The sequence below is a fragment of the Centruroides sculpturatus genome, unplaced genomic scaffold, assembly GCF_000671375.1.
Source record: "Centruroides sculpturatus isolate CEXI.00-Female unplaced genomic scaffold, Cexi_2.0 scaffold413, whole genome shotgun sequence".
Classification (NCBI taxonomy): domain Eukaryota; kingdom Metazoa; phylum Arthropoda; class Arachnida; order Scorpiones; family Buthidae; genus Centruroides; species Centruroides sculpturatus.
The window spans coordinates 15779-36002 of record NW_019384661.1 but is presented as its reverse complement, the minus strand read 5'-3'; the positions used below and the strand labels follow the sequence as shown (position 1 = coordinate 36002).

The following is a 20224-nucleotide window of genomic DNA, read 5'->3' as shown; positions in this document are numbered from 1 at the left end:
TTTTTTTTTTTTTTTTTTTTTTTTTTTTTTTTTTTTTTTTTTTTTTTTTTTTTTTTTTTTTTTTTTTTTTTTTTTTTTTTTTTTTTTTTTTTTTTTTTTTTTTTTTTTTTTTTTTTTTTTTTTTTTTTTTTTTTTTTTTTTTTTTTTTTTTTTTTTTTTTTTTTTTTTTTTTTTTTTTTTTTTTTTTTTTTTTTTTTTTTTTTTTTTTTTTTTTTTTTTTTTTTTTTTTTTTTTTTTTTTTTTTTTTTTTTTTTTTTTTTTTTTTTTTTTTTTTTTTTTTTTTTTTTTTTTTTTTTTTTTTTTTTTTTTTTTTTTTTTTTTTTTTTTTTTTTTTTTTTTTTTTTTTTTTTTTTTTTTTTTTTTTTTTTTTTTTTTTTTTTTTTTTTTTTTTTTTTTTTTTTTTTTTTTTTTTTTTTTTTTTTTTTTTTTTTTTTTTTTTTTTTTTTTTTTTTTTTTTTTTTTTTTTTTTTTTTTTTTTTTTTTTTTTTTTTTTTTTTTTTTTTTTTTTTTTTTTTTTTTTTTTTTTTTTTTTTTTTTTTTTTTTTTTTTTTTTTTTTTTTTTTTTTTTTTTTTTTTTTTTTTTTTTTTTTTTTTTTTTTTTTTTTTTTTTTTTTTTTTTTTTTTTTTTTTTTTTTTTTTTTTTTTTTTTTTTTTTTTTTTTTTTTTTTTTTTTTTTTTTTTTTTTTTTTTTTTTTTTTTTTTTTTTTTTTTTTTTTTTTTTTTTTTTTTTTTTTTTTTTTTTTTTTTTTTTTTTTTTTTTTTTTTTTTTTTTTTTTTTTTTTTTTTTTTTTTTTTTTTTTTTTTTTTTTTTTTTTTTTTTTTTTTTTTTTTTTTTTTTTTTTTTTTTTTTTTTTTTTTTTTTTTTTTTTTTTTTTTTTTTTTTTTTTTTTTTTTTTTTTTTTTTTTTTTTTTTTTTTTTTTTTTTTTTTTTTTTTTTTTTTTTTTTTTTTTTTTTTTTTTTTTTTTTTTTTTTTTTTTTTTTTTTTTTTTTTTTTTTTTTTTTTTTTTTTTTTTTTTTTTTTTTTTTTTTTTTTTTTTTTTTTTTTTTTTTTTTTTTTTTTTTTTTTTTTTTTTTTTTTTTTTTTTTTTTTTTTTTTTTTTTTTTTTTTTTTTTTTTTTTTTTTTTTTTTTTTTTTTTTTTTTTTTTTTTTTTTTTTTTTTTTTTTTTTTTTTTTTTTTTTTTTTTTTTTTTTTTTTTTTTTTTTTTTTTTTTTTTTTTTTTTTTTTTTTTTTTTTTTTTTTTTTTTTTTTTTTTTTTTTTTTTTTTTTTTTTTTTTTTTTTTTTTTTTTTTTTTTTTTTTTTTTTTTTTTTTTTTTTTTTTTTTTTTTTTTTTTTTTTTTTTTTTTTTTTTTTTTTTTTTTTTTTTTTTTTTTTTTTTTTTTTTTTTTTTTTTTTTTTTTTTTTTTTTTTTTTTTTTTTTTTTTTTTTTTTTTTTTTTTTTTTTTTTTTTTTTTTTTTTTTTTTTTTTTTTTTTTTTTTTTTTTTTTTTTTTTTTTTTTTTTTTTTTTTTTTTTTTTTTTTTTTTTTTTTTTTTTTTTTTTTTTTTTTTTTTTTTTTTTTTTTTTTTTTTTTTTTTTTTTTTTTTTTTTTTTTTTTTTTTTTTTTTTTTTTTTTTTTTTTTTTTTTTTTTTTTTTTTTTTTTTTTTTTTTTTTTTTTTTTTTTTTTTTTTTTTTTTTTTTTTTTTTTTTTTTTTTTTTTTTTTTTTTTTTTTTTTTTTTTTTTTTTTTTTTTTTTTTTTTTTTTTTTTTTTTTTTTTTTTTTTTTTTTTTTTTTTTTTTTTTTTTTTTTTTTTTTTTTTTTTTTTTTTTTTTTTTTTTTTTTTTTTTTTTTTTTTTTTTTTTTTTTTTTTTTTTTTTTTTTTTTTTTTTTTTTTTTTTTTTTTTTTTTTTTTTTTTTTTTTTTTTTTTTTTTTTTTTTTTTTTTTTTTTTTTTTTTTTTTTTTTTTTTTTTTTTTTTTTTTTTTTTTTTTTTTTTTTTTTTTTTTTTTTTTTTTTTTTTTTTTTTTTTTTTTTTTTTTTTTTTTTTTTTTTTTTTTTTTTTTTTTTTTTTTTTTTTTTTTTTTTTTTTTTTTTTTTTTTTTTTTTTTTTTTTTTTTTTTTTTTTTTTTTTTTTTTTTTTTTTTTTTTTTTTTTTTTTTTTTTTTTTTTTTTTTTTTTTTTTTTTTTTTTTTTTTTTTTTTTTTTTTTTTTTTTTTTTTTTTTTTTTTTTTTTTTTTTTTTTTTTTTTTTTTTTTTTTTTTTTTTTTTTTTTTTTTTTTTTTTTTTTTTTTTTTTTTTTTTTTTTTTTTTTTTTTTTTTTTTTTTTTTTTTTTTTTTTTTTTTTTTTTTTTTTTTTTTTTTTTTTTTTTTTTTTTTTTTTTTTTTTTTTTTTTTTTTTTTTTTTTTTTTTTTTTTTTTTTTTTTTTTTTTTTTTTTTTTTTTTTTTTTTTTTTTTTTTTTTTTTTTTTTTTTTTTTTTTTTTTTTTTTTTTTTTTTTTTTTTTTTTTTTTTTTTTTTTTTTTTTTTTTTTTTTTTTTTTTTTTTTTTTTTTTTTTTTTTTTTTTTTTTTTTTTTTTTTTTTTTTTTTTTTTTTTTTTTTTTTTTTTTTTTTTTTTTTTTTTTTTTTTTTTTTTTTTTTTTTTTTTTTTTTTTTTTTTTTTTTTTTTTTTTTTTTTTTTTTTTTTTTTTTTTTTTTTTTTTTTTTTTTTTTTTTTTTTTTTTTTTTTTTTTTTTTTTTTTTTTTTTTTTTTTTTTTTTTTTTTTTTTTTTTTTTTTTTTTTTTTTTTTTTTTTTTTTTTTTTTTTTTTTTTTTTTTTTTTTTTTTTTTTTTTTTTTTTTTTTTTTTTTTTTTTTTTTTTTTTTTTTTTTTTTTTTTTTTTTTTTTTTTTTTTTTTTTTTTTTTTTTTTTTTTTTTTTTTTTTTTTTTTTTTTTTTTTTTTTTTTTTTTTTTTTTTTTTTTTTTTTTTTTTTTTTTTTTTTTTTTTTTTTTTTTTTTTTTTTTTTTTTTTGCAACATCTCTCACTGACATATTGAAATTTTTGGAAATGATTGATCTTCTGGTTGAATTGTAGCTACAAGCACCATAATTTCCACTGGAACCTGGCTTTTGAGAAATAGAAAATGTCTTACAATGTTTATTTAACACTCCATCTATCATACTTCAGGAAAATTATAGCTGTTTTGCTATGAAATGTCTTGATTTTCCAGCCATTTTGTCAACAATTGCTTTTTGACAGTCTATTTCATTCATTGTTTAAAGCAATAGAGCAGTTACTTTAATAAAATTGATAATGGAAAACTTATTCTAATAATTATTTGAAATTGTTGCTATGGCAACAAACAGAAATATAAATAATAAACAAAAAAGCTAATTTTTTTTTAATTTTACAGATTTCTATTGTTAAAGTTCTTAAGATAAATCACCAAACGATCGCCTTAATATCGGGCTATAATATGGCTAATTAAATGATTAGTATAAAGTAATTTGACATTAGAGGTAGACATTAGGCACCATCTCTTAAGTAAATTAATAATTATAATTAAATAAATAAATTATTACATAAATTTAGAACTTTCTGGTAAGTGCACCGCACAGCAAGCGGAGGTTGCGGGTTCAAGCCCCGTCCTGGGCCAGTTCTTTTATTCCAGAAGGTTCTAAATTTATTTAATTATAATTATTAATTTACTTAAGAGATGGCGCCTAACGTCTACTTCTAATGTCAAATTACTTTATACTAATCATTTAATTAGCCATATTATAGCCCGATATTAAGGCGATCGTTTGGTGATTTATTATACACGTTTTCATTCATTTGTAATGAATCATCAGGTATTCTATAAGGAAAACAGAATAAACTGTCTAATACATTTAAATCTAGATTCAAAGTAGTTTGAAGTGTACAGTCGATTCTCCTATAACACAGGTTCCTATAGTTTGGATTCCTATATCACGGCAAAAAAATTGCGACAGTATTCGTACAAACATGCTAAAAAAACTCCTATAATTTGGTGAAACATCATCGCCGACTTGTGTTGCGACAGGATTGCACAAACTGTTGAGTTTAAATGAGCAGCAGACCTACTAAAAACCATTTATTATGTAACGTCTATAAAAATTATATTTATATTAATGATGTCTCTAAAGTTCAGTGAATTTTTCACAAAAAAAAATAATTTATCAGGAAGCACGCGAGCACCATTTGATGACAATCTCCATGAAGAAAACAAGCTTAAGCAACGGCGTAGTCGAACAGTGCACACTCTGTAAGTAATCCTACAATTTTTTGTTTATAGCATAGTTTATATGGATTATTCCCAAAAAATTATACGTATTTTGGAAATGTTGAGTCGAATTAGTCTAGAATCAATTAATTTTATGGAAGAAACCTTTCAAACAGCCATAGTCCGTAAACTGCATACGTGCCGGGCTGTGATTGGCTGGACTCGTAAAAGCTAGATTCATAAAAATTGGAATGTATCTACCGTGTTATAGGGGGGTCGACTGTATATGCCCAAATGGTACTGTATTATAAAGGTAAATTAAAAGTTGTAAATTTAAAATTGAATTGTAATAAAAAAAAACAAAATGGAAGCTCTAGGGTAGTTTTAAACATGCCTTCCATAATGTAGAGTATCTGTCTCTCTAAAGTTGATGGCCTTCCAGTTTTTAACAGCCTTGTAAATCTCAAGAGCTTCTAAATATTTTAAATGTATGGGATCTGATGTTCAATGCAATAAATAGCCTAATCAAAATGAACCCATATGTCACTGGCCAAAGAATATACTGCAAGTGCAGCATTGGACTGTTTCTTACTGACATCATGTACTGTACATGCTCCTTTACTCTTAAAATGAGGCACCTGGCAGTTGCTCTGATGTATGCTAAAGAGCAGTCCACTTAAGTGTCATGTAATAGTATAACATATACACTTGGTGTGAACTATTCATCCACAGAATCTTTATTGTTTATAATTAAAGCAAAGTTGATTAGACTCCTATAGCCAATTCTGACATTAGCCACTCTAGTAATTTCTTTATAAATGCTTGACATCATCTTATAATAACCACAAATCTACCTTCTCGTTGACAAGCATGATCCTTGTTAAGTGTATAATGGTGTACCAAAGTAGGAAAACATTTTAAAGTTTGTCAAAATTGGATACAAAATTTAGTACAAAAAAAAATTATAAAAAAACCTAATAAAAAAATTTGAGCAGAATAACATAAGTCAATTCCACACTGAGAACTAAGCCTAGAATAGTCTAGTACAATTGCAGATTAAATTCAATTTACAAACAAATAGCCAAATATTCAAATACTATTAGGGATATTCCAATACTGCTGATAATGATACTGTATTGATACTTTCCTTCACTACTGAGTACTTTTGTACTTGATACTGATCTGGTATCATTACATTTTTCACAGACAGGTAAGGTTTGACAAAACTGGATTTTGCAACTGTATCAGAAACTGAAACAGAATTTTACACAAATGAAACTTATAAAAATTAATGACTGAAAATTAATAAATGTATTATGTCAAATTTCATTTCCAGAATTTGTGTGCACTTAGAGTTTTGATTACTATTTATAAATTAAATAAATATTTAGTTTAAAAAAAAAAAAAAAAAAACTACTGCGTAATGTTTATCAACTTGGACCATTGGTGATAATTAAAATGAGCTAAAATTTGGTATATACAGTAGTGCCTCATATAATGTACTTAATCCGTTCCAGATGCATGCCCGTTAAGTGAAAAGTCCGTTATACGAAATGCATTTTTCCATAGAAATACATGTTAAAACATATAATTCGTTCCGCAGCATAAAATAACCATACCATAAAAAAATGAAAATGGAGCAGTCACCAATTATGCTGGGTAGTCAGATGTTGTGAGGAGGAGGTGGAGGAACACTTTCTTCACACATTCATACAGATACAGACTTTTTACACATTGCAGAGGGTCTTTTTTTATTGTTTTTTAATTGGAGTCAGATTCAGGAGAGGCTACCGGGGCTTGCATGGTCAACTCTTCTTGTTCCATCCTTTGTTTTTTGCCTGATGGCTTCTTATAAAACATGTCCAAGGTGGTCTGTTTCTCTCTCTTCTTCAACACGTCAGAAATGACGGGCAAGGGTGTCATTGTAGAGATAATTGATCCTGTTGGCCTCAGTTCTGTTTGGATAATGAGTGTTGGTAAACTCCTGAACCTCTCCACATTTGACAAGGAAGTTTTTGTCAACTTTCACTACTTCTGATGATTTCTTGCTTTGTTTCAATTGAAATCACCTTTCTGTTTTTTAGAAGCCATGATTTGCACAACACTTGAATAAATGTAAATATGCACTGAGGTGATGTATGTAATAAACAAGGGAACAAGCCAAATCAAAACGGGAGCTCTGTACTTCAGATATACTAATAATATATTTTAATAATACTAATCTATATATATATATAAAAATGAATGTATGTCTGTCTGTCCTTCGTGCATTACTACACCATTTATCCGATTGCCATGAAACTTTGGGAAGGTGTTTAATACATTTCCACAAAGGATTTCAGCATAGTACATTTATCCTATGATAGATGGCGTGCGTGTATATGAGCATTTTATCATGAGCATTTCAGCACGGTTAGGAGTTGAAACTTGAAATTTGGTACACAGTTAGGGATGTCATGAGAACGCATACTAACAAGGGATTTTTTGAAATCTCCCCCGCGGGGAAAGGGACAGGATTAAGGCTTCAACAATGGAAGTGTTAAGAATGGAAGTGTTAAGAGAAAGCAACGTGCAAGATTTACAGGCACAGATGTGGTTTTTTGTGTTAAATCGAACATAATTTTAGACCCATCTAAAAATTTTCTAATTAGTCTGGAAACAGGGGAGCCTAATTCTTGCTTTCTGTGAAAACGGGTAAGATTGGCTGTAATGTAATAATCTTAATCTTTGCTATTGTTACTTTTTGCCCAAGCAATGCTGGCCTTATCTGCTAGTATATTATAAAAATAACAGATTGTTGTTGGCAATGGCAAAAGAGTGGAAACATCATTTGCACTTGTTCGCAGAAAGTCCGTCGTTCACCTCTTGTAACTGCCAAACGGAAAGTCCATTGTTTGCAGCCAGTCTGTTGCTCGAGTCACATAATGGCCAAACAGAAAGTCCGTTGTTCACAGTGTCTGTTATTCAAGGCATATGTTATACAAGGCACCACTGTACTTGTTTACAATGATATTTGTAAAATTTGAACACAGTAAAGAACTTTCAATGTAAAGACGCTGTTTTACTTCTTCATTAACAATTTATAATTCATCCCTTTCCCATATATAGCAGTATGCACAGATCCCATTAGCAGGTCAAGACATCATACTAGTGTAAACTGAAGCACTGAGTGCATTTTTTTCTGAAGCAGGTAGCTAGGATTCAATTCCTGGAGTAAACAGCAAAATATTAATTGCTATTCTGGGTCCCACTCAGCCTTCATTGTACTGGTTTTATTGGTATACGGCAATGTGACACATGGGCGATGTACTGAGGGAATGCCTCCCTGGAGAAAATAGCCCCTATTTAGAGAAACTACTACTTTATGCTCCTTTATGGGAAACTGATCCATGTTTAAGTGTTATGAATGTGAAAAAAACTCGGAAAACTCCACTTGGCCAGCCTGATGGCAAAGTACAAACTCATAACCAACTACCAGTGTTTGGTGGTTTTATCCACTCAGCCACTGGTGGGCTTCATTGTAATGAGCACAATAACTTCTCAGCAGCAAAAACAACTGGAAGGTGATGCAACAGACTGAACAGTGACATCCAGCAAGATTTCCAATTTTGATACCTGATGCCCAATACTGGCTGGTATTGATACTTTAAGACCAATACTGATACCAGTATCAATACTTTAAAACTACTCATGAAACTCATGAATATATGCTATTGCAGGAAACTTACTATTTACAAATTATTAAGGAATGACAAAGAGTCAAAGACATCTCGAAAACAGCAAAAAAATACCTGGAGTAAACTCTATTCCTGTGATTTAATCGACAATTAGTGTATATTGAATCTACAAATAAATCTTTAACAAGCAGACTGGCAGAACATAAAACATAATATTGATAGTAATAATGCAGTAACTACTTGAGTACAATATGTGACAGAGCTTGGATTTCTGCAGACCTTAATGAGGTCAAATTATTATGGCATGTGTATGATGAACACGTACTAAAAATGTTAGAAAAATTAGAAATATTTAACCACATTAAAAGCAAATTGCATAAAGACTGTGAATCTCTATCTGCCACATGACAATATTTATATGATAATCCACATAATGTTTCATCACAAGAAGGGTGAGTCAACCGTGTGTAGAAATATACATCTGTGTTTGTTTTATAATCATTTAATGTTATATTTTATTTATCATAATTATACATATATATTACTTTTTTAAAATTACTTTTTAATTACAAACACATGAGAAATATCAAACAATTGCCATAATGCATCAGGCTATTTTTCTGTTACTAATAGCTCAATGCATTATGGCAATCATTTGGCATTGATTAGTAATGTCAGGTTTTGAGATGTTTATATACGCATGAGAAATATAGGATATTCTATATCTTAAAAAATTCTATAATGTCACTTATTAAGTAACATTCTAAATTTTGAACATTATCAAATTGAAGTTAGAATGGAAACCTGATGAAGGCTTATGAAATATGTTAAAAACATTTGTGTTCTTAATAAATATTTGCTGAAAAATAAGGATGATGATGAGATTTTCAGGTTAATCATAGTTTTAACATAGCTCTTCACTTTTATTTTGATAATGATTGTATTAGCTGAAAATGTTTTTTTTTTTTTTTTTTATAAAATAAGTGCTTTTATGTATTCATAATGTATGACTTTTTATTAATATTTTATCACAGTTTCACATAATCATTTTCTTACAGTATTAAATACACTTTTGAATACTGGATACTAAATCTCATGAAAAATCTTTAGCATCATTTGAAAATTTTCAAAATATTACAGACTTATTACTAATGAAAAATGAAAATTCACTCAAATTATAAATGGCTTTTATGCCACTTATCTCAGAAAAGTACTAAATATACAGGGTGTTTATAAATGAATGGTGCAGTTTTAAAAATTAATAATAAATCTATTTATTACCTTATATGGGCAAACCTTATAGCATAAGCAGCGGCAACTGTCCATGTTCACAGGAATGTATGCGAGCTTCTTAATCGTGTTCTTCACCAATGCTGCATTGGACATGGTGCAATAGCAGACACCTGCTACCCTGGCCACCCCATTCACCAGATTTAACACACTGTGATTTCTTTTTGTGGGGGTTTGTTAAAGACTGAGTTTATGTACCATCAGTGCTCATGTCCCTTGAGGAACTGTATGATCAGATAAAGCATGCACTGCAGACTATCACGGAGGACATGCTACACTGCATATGGGAAGAATGTGATTACCGTGTAGATGTGTGTCGTGTGACGATGGGTGCACATATTGAAGGATTGTGATTAATGCATAAAAAACTTGGACAGTTGCCGCTGCTTATGCTGTAAGGTTTTGCCCATATAGGGTAATAAATAAATTTATTATTAATTTTTAAAACTGCACCATTCATTTATAAACACTGTATATGAACTAGTGATGTATTGACAAGCTTTTTGGCCAATTACCAGTTGATTATCAATTAAAAATTGATTGATGAATTATATAAATATTCTATACTTTGTTTTCATTTTAAATTACATTAAATATAGTTTATCACTTTTATTGAAATTAAGGGTAAACAGTGACTGAGACGAGTTTGGAAAAACTAACATATGGAAACAATAATGGCAATATACTTATAATAGCCATAATGAAAAACTGTAGAACATACCCCAAATTTTTGAAAAAACCAAAGACTCATTAAAAATAAATAAAGTAGAAAATAAAGTAGAATAAAGAAAAAAAATAAAATAGAAAATAATGTATCATTAATTGTAAAAATTTTAGAATGTAAGGGTTCCAAAAATTGCTCTTTTGTTGTAATTGTTAAATTTTTTATACTTATAACAAAATTTCCAGTAAGGTATATTGGAATTTCTATAGAATATTTTAAAAAATTAGTATTTGATATGGCAAATTATTTCATATTTAAATTTTATTGTGTGAGATATTGCTTATTATTGATATTTTTATTGTCTTTTTATTGCTTATTATGATTCGTTATAACATGTTACTTTATCAGCATTTATTAATACTTTTTTTTTTTTATTAATCAGGTACAAGTGATATGTACAGTACATACCCAGTACCATTTAGCACAACTGGGTGGTAAACTATATACAGTCATTGTACAAAAAAGATGTTAAATATGCATAACAGAATGGTATGGGCGAGAGTGGACTCTGTCACTACTTGCAACGCGTGGGACTTAACACAATAAAGAGCTGGGTAGCTTTCCAGAAATCTTCGCTTTTATTTTGATAATGATTGTATTAGCTGAAAATGTTTTTNGTTAAGCCTAACAAAAACTTTTTAAAATAATAATCGTGGCTATTGTATCATTAAAAATTATTTTTTTATTTTGTACAAACAAAATAAATATATTGAAAAATATAAAAACAAAAAAAAAATATACTTTAGAAGTTGATCTAGTATCAAAAACGTTTGATTCAGCATGACACAGTCCTCAGAAAAACACCACACAAAAGTGCCAGTGCTGCCAGCTAAAACACACACACCAACAAAAAAATATTGGACTAGCCAAAGATTGCAGTGCTAGCGAAAATTTAAATTTGCCGACTGGAATGCTTTTGGATAACCGACGTTTCGGATAACCGACTTTCGGATAAACGACGCTCTACTGTATAAGTCTATAAGAGTTTTGAAGAACCTGTAGATTTTTTTGTCTTGCAGGAGAAGGCTTTTATTATATGGCCAATCCATATGTTTGTAGCCTAAAATTAGTTGTAAGTCCTTCCTTTCTTTTTTGACTATAGTGGTTGCTTCAATTGGTTTTGTCACAAATAGAGTATTTATCACTTATATGCATTTGTAGCTAGAACTATTTTAAGATGATCAATACAAAACCTTCCTCACTTATTTCTATCCGTTTATACACGATTATGAATGTTTTCGGCTTTCTTAATAGGCCGAAAACGTTCATAATCGTGTATGAACGGCTAGAAATAAGTGAGGAAGGTTTTGTATTGATCAACATACTTATCACTATCAGTAATTTTGAACCTATGTAAGTAGCTTTTATTTAATTTATTTATAAATTGGGTTGTATTGTGATTGATTTCAAGCCAATTCATCTTGTAGATACTTTTAATGTCTGGTAAGTATGAGTAAGTTGTTTCATTATGGAAGTAGTCCCAAAACATTTGCCATTCTTTTAAAATATAGTTTTTTATAGTGTTGAATCCTGTCACAGGTGGTGACAATCAAAGTACATTACATGTACTTTGAATAAATAAAAAGTTTCCATATTCTTGTACCGATTTTTAAAATTCATCTCATAAATGTGGGACTCCAGTATGCCTCACCCCGTATTTAATGTTTTTCTCTATTTTTATACTTTTTGACCTTATCCAAATTGTTGGTACTCTCTTTACAAGTTTTGAGCGTCTGGCTTGTTCCAGACGATTCCTGTCGTTTTTCTTGGATTGAAGATCAGCTTGTTTTTCCCTCCCCATTTGCTTATTTTTGACATAGCCTGCTTTCCTTTCCTTTCGAGTTCTGCTCTAGAGTTACCTGTCAACAGCATGAGTGCATCATCCACATATGCAATAATTTCGTCTTGCCCAAAGTCCTGGGTCAAAAAATCATTGAAAAGGATGCACCATAGAAGTGGCCCACAGGCCGAGCCCTGTGGATAGCCCCTATTATATTCATTCTCAAAAGTAATATTCCTTGTTTTGATGGCAATAGTTCTCTCATGATGGTATTCTTTCATAAGTAGATAGATGTTTGTAGGGCATTGTAGTTGCCTGAGTCTATAAAGAATCAGTGGCCATCACGCACTGTCGAATGCCTTCTGAATGTCTATACTAAGTCCCAAAACATATTTATTTCTGTCAAGTAGTGCTTTGATGTGGTTGACTGCCATAGTGATAACATGAATGGTTGACCTTTGTTTTCTAAAACCATACTGATTGTTGCTCAGTAGTGTGTTTGACTCAAGGTGCAAGAGAGTCTGTTTGCGCAAAGCAGTTTTTCGATTACTTTTCCTAGTGCAGATAATGGAAATTGGTCTGTAATCTCCAGGTTTATTTACTTTAGGGACAAGTGCCAATTTGGTTCTCTCCCATTCCCTGAGGAAGATGCTGAAATTTAGGCAAGTATTGCAAGTATTTAAGCACTGCCTTGGCTGTTTATGCATCTGACCACAGTATACACCCTGACTTCAACAAAGCAAAGCAATTATCATCAAGAGGACAAAACAATCTGCCCACATTAAAACAGTAGAAGCACTTGAAATATTTAAATCTGAAAAAGGAGGTCAATGTATTAATTTTAAAAATGAAAAATGAGTATCGTTCATCTGGCAGTATATATTTAGATAGCATAATGTACATACATCACATAAAAATTTTTAAGATCCTTTTAAAACATTTAAAAGGATCATGTACTACTATAATATTCTGATTTTCTTATCTAATCTTAAATATATTTATGGCATTGTATTTATTTTAATTATATTTTAATAATTCAATATAAGGATACTACAAAATATCCTTATATATTAGAAACATTTTTGAATTTTTTAAAAATGTCATATGTTTCTTTCTTGCATTCCATTTTAGAACTCTCCAACCTGATAAAAAAAGATCTCTGCATATCAAAAACATACTTATAAATGCTTACTGGAAGTAATTCAAAGTTCTCCTGTGGTGATTTCTGTTTTGTATTATATTCTGCAGACTCCAAGAATTAAAACTGTTAAACATTTTAATTTATTAGATGTTTTAACTACTATTTTTCACTTTTATTTTTAGTGTCTCAACTTAAAATACAGTATATTTATTAGGTGACTGCAATATTGATCTTTCTAAATCAGATAATTTCTTTAAATAAATCAAATCAATACTTTAGATCTGGGAAGTCTCTGTTTGTAGCATTATCTAATTATAGCAGCTGTTCTGGATTTTCCAACTAGAGTAAATGAAGACCAGGAATCTCTGCTGGACTATGTATTAAATTTAGTAGTTCTGTGGAGATTGAATTTGAGGTTGTATAAGTCAGACCCTCTGAGTGATCATTTGCCTATTGTATGCTTTGTACCAGATAAAGATCATTTTAGACAAACACACTTTAATTCTCTTGGAAGAAAACAGAATATGATTTGACTATTTAAATTTCACAATGCACTTACTACTTAATTACTTGAAATGACATGTATTATACAAAAGTTGTTAACTTGGCAATTGATTACTTTTACAACCTATTACTGTATTTTTATTAATAAGTATATGCCTTATATTTATAATACCTATCAAAAAAGAGACAGTAATCTAGAACATAATCCTAAATCTCTCTTATCCTCTGATACACAGAAGCAATTTAAATACAAAACAAAACCAGATTTAAACTTATAACAGAAACAGTTATTTATTGTGACATCATCACAATACTGGGCTGCAATTTTTAATCATATTTTTAATTTATTTCATTTAAAATATATGCTCTCTACCTCAAAATAGTACTGTAGTGTCTTGCTCCTGTACATCATACTTTTCCGTTAGCAATCGAGTTGTGCCAGTCATCTATCTAACTCCTTTCGGGGGAAAATATTTTAATTAAAATAATATGGTTTCCAGTTTGCATCAGAAATCCATATACAGTTAATTGGGGCCTCCTGTCCCTAAGCTTTCCATATCTGGTTTTAAATTTTATTTAACTAACACTGTTCTTCAGATTAAGGAAAAACAGGTGGACAGATGGACAACAGTGGAAATTTATAGGTCTACAATTTTTTCAAATTGCAGCTCGATTATTTTCCAAACTATTATGTTGTTCGGAAAGTAATTTCGGCTTTTTTACCACTAGATGGATTAGTCGTATTTTTTCCACCATTTTCATTCTAAACCATATTATCATTATATATTTTGACAGCTAGCATTTTAAGGCTTATTTGTAAAAAATTTTGTTTGATTTCATGTGATTGTTTATTTTTTGTGTCCCATCAAATATGGAAGATCGAAAGCAGCATTTTTGGCATATTTTGCTCTTTTATTACCGAAAAGGTAAGAATGCTGTTCAAGCGAGAAAAAAATTGTGTGACATGTATGGACAAGATGTATTGACAGAACAACAGTGCCAAAACTGGTTTACAAAATTTTTTCTGGCAATTTCAATATTGAAGATGCACCACGTTCTGGATGGCCAGTTGAAGCCAATGAAAACAAAATAAAGGTACTGATTGAAGCAAACTGCCAAATAACAACACGTGAAATCATTAAGAGATTAAATTTGTCAAATTGAACTGTCTATGATTACTTGAAACAAATTGGTTTCCTTTCAAAGCTTGATATAGGGGTTCCACATGTTCTTAAAGAGAGATGTTCTCTTTGGTGGGATTTTAAGGAAATTTTTTTTTGGAGTTTTTACCAGACAATTTAACAATTGATTTGAAAGTGTAAAAAAAAATTGAATCAAGTAAACAAATTGAGTAATATCATCAAACAGAAAAGGGGGCCAGAATTGATCAACAAAACAGGTGTAGTGTTTTACCACGATAATGTCAAATTTCACACAAGTTTGGTAACTTGTCAGAAACTGTTATAACTTAGATGGGAAGTGCTATCACATCAACCATATTTGCCAGATTGAGCACACTCAGATTATTACTTGTTCCAGTCTATACAAATTTTTTTTTTAACTGTAAGACATTTACTTGAAATGACAATGTCAAAAATCACTTGGATCAGTTTTTTGTAAGCAACGATCAAAACTTTTATGAATGTGAAATCGTGCTACTATCAGAAATGATGACAACAGGTATTTGACCAAAATGGTTGATATATAATTCAATAAAATATTTATTTATTATAAAAATATTGTTTTTTTTCCCCACAGAAAAAAACGAAATTACTTTCCAAACAACCAATAAAAACTTGTAAATCTGTATAAGCAACAAATTAAAGAAGAAATTAATGAAATTTACTTAATCTATTAGAAAGCAAATGATAATAGATAAGGAAAGATATTACAATAAAAAAATTTAGTGATGTAAAAACATAAAATCTTTTTTGGACAACAGTTTGTAGGCTTCCTTATAATGTTGTTAATAATAGTAATAAGGGACATATAAATAAAACTGTTTTCAGGGATGTTGTTGCCAAGTTATTTGCTGAAATTTCCAATGCTTATATTTTAATTCTTTTGTGGTGCCCACTAAACCATTGATGGTGTATCATCTTAACTACATTATTTAAATAGCAGATATAATCACATTTCCATTATCCTACCTCTTATTAAATACTCTAAAGGTCAGACTATTTTTCAGACTTTGCATAACTATTTAGAAATACTTGTCCATAAAAGAGGAAACAACTCATATAGGCAACTATTGCCCTGCTGTGATAAACCCCACTATTACAAAGTTATTTGGAAAAGTTTTTTTATAACTGCTTCAGCTTTTTCATTAAAAAATGTTCTACTTCACATGCACTGGGCTTTTTATTACTATATTTTTGATTACTAATTTAGATAACCTTTTGTTTAATCTCATTGTTTCAGTTGACTTATCAAAGAATTTTGATACAATAGATCTAGTTATTTTGAGACAGAAGCTTTATTGACATGGACTCAGATAATGCATTCAGCTGGTTGATCTAATATTAACACAATAGAAAATATTTTGTTCTAATTGATTCTTTGCTGTCTCCCTCTGTGAAACTACCTATGGACTTCCTCTGAGATCTGTGCTAGCCTCCTGTTATAAAACTTACTTATTAATAGCATATTTGATCATGTTCCACAATTTTTAATTCTATATGCAGATGATATTATTGTTAATCTTACTTATTCTGACCTAAACTTTTTAATACTTGAAATGAATGTGACTTTGTCTACAGTGTCTAATTATTTTTTAACTAATTGTTTATGTATAAACACTAATAAAGTAGTTATATCCTGTTTTGGAATAAAAATACAAGTGATATACTGATTTATATTGGAATAGTTAATATATCTTGTACCAATAATATAAAATACTGATTGTTTTTGTTGAGAGTTATGCAAATGAAGACAATACCCAAAACCAGCACAAATTAATTCAAAATAGTACTTTTACTACTATTTTCATCTGTTTGTAACAGACATCTTCAGATAAAATACATTGAATACAGAACTTTCAATTCACATAAAGGTGTGAAATTTCAAATTCACAGAAACCTGTAAATGGGGAGACAGTACTTAAAACCAATAAATAAATAGCTTTTAATATCAAAACAAACATAAGTGATCTGCCCAACTGTTTTGTATTTAGATCTTGATGAATTTATTGTTGTTGTTTCAAGGACAATGGTAGGAATAAAATACAGTATTTTGTTGCAAAAAGAAATTCACTGGCAATTGGTAATTTAAAATTTATTGATTCAAGTGCTTTTAAAGTTTGGGAACAAAAAAAAAAATGCAATATAACGAGGGCTACTGTACTAGCAATTACATTTATTAGCAAATATGTTTACAATCAGTAGGATAAAATCTGTAATCTATAGTTGTCGTAATTCTTATAAATGTACTGCTTATAATTTATAATAATTTATAAATAACTCTTATTGCCAAAATGTAAATTATCCATTGGACAAAAATCAGTTATATTTAATAGCATTTAAAATTTGGAATCTTTTGAAAATAAATTAAAAGGTATACCAACCTTGAAAAACTTAGAAATTAAATTAGAAAAGCTTAATAAATTATATAATATACTAACTTCCAGTCCAGACTGGAATATTGTTAATTGGGTCCTTGGGTCCTAAGCTTACCATATCTGGTCTTGCTTTTCATCTATCTAACTGTTCTTAAGATTAATGGACAGACAAAGACAGATGACAATGGGAATCGATATGTCTCTCTAAACAGTGAGAATGTATAGGAATTATTTACTGGGCTGCAATTTGAAGCCCAGTAAATAAAATGAAATCATTAATTATGTTTTTCATTAATATAAAAGAACTAATATTGAGAAAAATGCATGTGATATGAGAAACTCAAACACAAGTTATCAGACATCTTCTTGTTTACATATCTTGATATGTAAGCAGGAAAACAGAGTAGAATTTTATTCATTTAAAAACAGTTTTATTTTAATTACTGAAAGAAGGATCTGAGATAAAGAGTAATGGAGAGATAAAGCATTGAAAACTACTGCACAACTACATTAAAATGAATGGCACTATCTTTAACAAACAAGTATGCATTGTGAGTGAAACAAAGTAAATGAGATTGGAATCTATGACCCATCTAATTGAAATTCTCACATGTTCCACTCTGGTTGCACTTGTGATTAGAATGTTTTGTTCTCATAAATATTGGTTTGTGCTTGTTATATCAAATTCTTTGTCTCATAAATTTGGAAGAGGAATAAAATCATTCTTCCAAAAGTATCATAAACAAAAAGTATATTAAAATATGTATATAATTGACAAAAATTTAGTTATTAATAATGTAATTTTTTAATCAGAATCTTCAAGTAGCAGTTAATTTGTAGTGAAAAGTTCAATGTCATGTTTGGTGAGTAACTTTTTAAGCTTTGCCAAATTTATTGACCCTGTAAGTGTAATTAAAACTTTGTTAAAAATTTCCATCAGCCCGATTGTAGTTGCTCAAGAATTGATCAGGAGACTGATTCTGTTGAAGAACCTATTGCTAATGACGAATCCTCCTACCAACCATTGGTAGATAATAGTATAACTTATCTTTTCTTTTTTGCTATCTTATATAAATTAAAATACTTCTTAAAGAAATTAATATTATAGATTCTTTATATCTTCAATAAATATTTTAGTCTGAGGTATCTTATTTGTCTGAGGCTATTCCTCTGCTACCAAAAGATTCTGCAATGATCAGATATGGAGCTGATCCTTCTCATTATCAACTAATAGCAGTAATTGGTAAATCATATTTCTATGTAAAAGATATTTAAATTCCTGATTATACATTAACTTACATTTTTTTATTATTTTGTTTTAAGGAAAAGGTTTAAAGGAAGCAGCTACCATATCATTAGCTAGGCATTTACCATCGGGTCGTCATGTAACTGTTCGGAGGACAAATTTAGATTTGTGTTCTGATGATATTGCATATATTCAGGTAATTATTTCAGATATACTAATTTGGACATTCTTTAAATTTATAATATCTATTATAAAAGCAACAATATTAAAATTGGTTCTATTTAATTGTCTAATAGCAATTACTTTTACTTTAATGCTTAAAAAAGAATATATTATTAATGTTCTTTCTTATTCTTCATACAAAAGATATATGACAATAAATAAATAACTAAATGCTTAGTGGAATTATTGAATAAAAATAAAACAAACACCTTTCTCTATTCCAGCACACTTTTAATGCGTTGAATAACGATCGAAAACGTTATTCAACGCATTAAAAGTGTGCTGGAATAGAGAAAGGTGTTTGTTTTATTTTTATATATGACAATGCCTAATGAGTAAAATAAACCACCCCCAAAATTAACAATGAGCAAGAATTCCATATATTTGGTGATAACAAAGTGGAACTCTTGTTTCCACTTGTCATAGTTATACTCTATATGTATACATATTATTTTCGTGGCTATTATATCATAGAGGGAAAGCATGGAGTTTGGTCCAAAAATTATCCCTTCAAGAATTTTATATTTTTCAGTTTGGGACCTTGAAATCTCTAGAAATGCAAAAACAGTTTGGGGTTTTTTCTTCATATATGGATGTGGGGGGCATGATTTTTTTCACCCACTTTGAATCTTAATAATTCCTGTGCCTTTTGTTGAAGTTTTCTGAAAGTTTGCATAGATGTTTGTTTCTAGAAATTTTCTGGAAAAATCAACCATTGGTTCAGGAAATATGACCCCAGTTCCTTAATATCTCAAAATGCTACCATTTATGAAATTTTTTTACTTGCACAAATTTTTAGTTTGCCAAAAAACAACTGTTTTGAAAATTTTTAAAAAATTACCCACATTTCTAATACTAATATTTTTTTGATGGTTTTTTTTTAATATAAATTTTCATAAAATAATCCAATTGAGTTCTAACTTTTTTCAATATGTATATGGGGGGTGCAAAAGTAGGTAGGCAGGTCTGTTTTTAGGTGTGGGCCTCCAGCCATTGGGAGCTCCTAAATTTTGAGACCTCGAAAATATGCAAAATTGAATAGAACAACAAGTAATAAAATTATTATAAACAGTAAACAATCAAAAGATATGTCTGATAAATTTTATTAAAGATAAATATAACAATATGTTTAGCAGAGAAATCTAATTGAAAAAATTTATGAACATTAACCCTCCATTACGAATTCCTTAAGGGGGCCTCCAAGCTTTTCTTGGCCCAGAGCCTTGCATGTACCAAAGATGGGCACGAAAGTAGGTATACAGTTGAGAATTTGAGAAATACAAATGTTTGGTGTTCATTATTATTATCTTTTATTAGTTCATATTCTTTATTTGTGATTTAATTTGTACGTAAAAATAAATGTTTTTTCTTCCTATTTTCTCCCTGTATGTTTTTTTCCATAACAACTGTATACCTACTTTTGCATCCCTCTTTATACTAGCAGATAAGCCTGATGTTGCTTGGGTAAAAAATAACAGCAGCAAAGATTATTAGATTATTTTGTACTTTTAACCCTTACATTATATATTATTTGATTTACGAGGGCTGTTCGAAAAGTTCGCGGCCTTGCCTATATGCGGCGCTGCGATCAATTTAATTTTTGGCGGGAATAATTCAGCCATCCTTGCTAAAGATAAGATACCAATTTCCGCTTGATTTGTCGTAAAGTTTTGCCACGACAGCTTAGCAGATAGTCAATGTGCACATGCTTTGTCAAAAATGGAGAAGACGGAGACTCGTGCGGTCATAAAATACCTGACGAAAAAAGGGTTGACCGCATCTCAAATCAAAGCTGACATGGATGAAGTTTTGGGAGAGTCTGCTCCTTCGTAAACCACTGTGAAAAAATGGACAGCCCTTTTTAAATCTGGCAGAGAGAGTGT

The 20224-nt window shown here is 26.4% G+C and overlaps 1 protein-coding gene across 1 annotated transcript; it reads left to right on the top strand.

Moving 5' to 3' along the window:
- The first annotated feature begins 17582 nt into the window (after positions 1-17582).
- On the top strand, positions 17583-18388 carry LOC111626571 (STE20-related kinase adapter protein alpha-like). The gene is made up of 5 exons (XM_023369985.1): positions 17583-17736; positions 17814-17900; positions 18011-18116; positions 18197-18315; positions 18377-18388. The coding sequence occupies exons 1-5, from the start codon at positions 17725-17727 to the stop codon at positions 18386-18388; spliced, it is 336 nt and encodes a 111-aa protein (XP_023225753.1). The 5' UTR covers positions 17583-17724.
- Positions 18389-20224: the final 1836 nt, after the last annotated feature.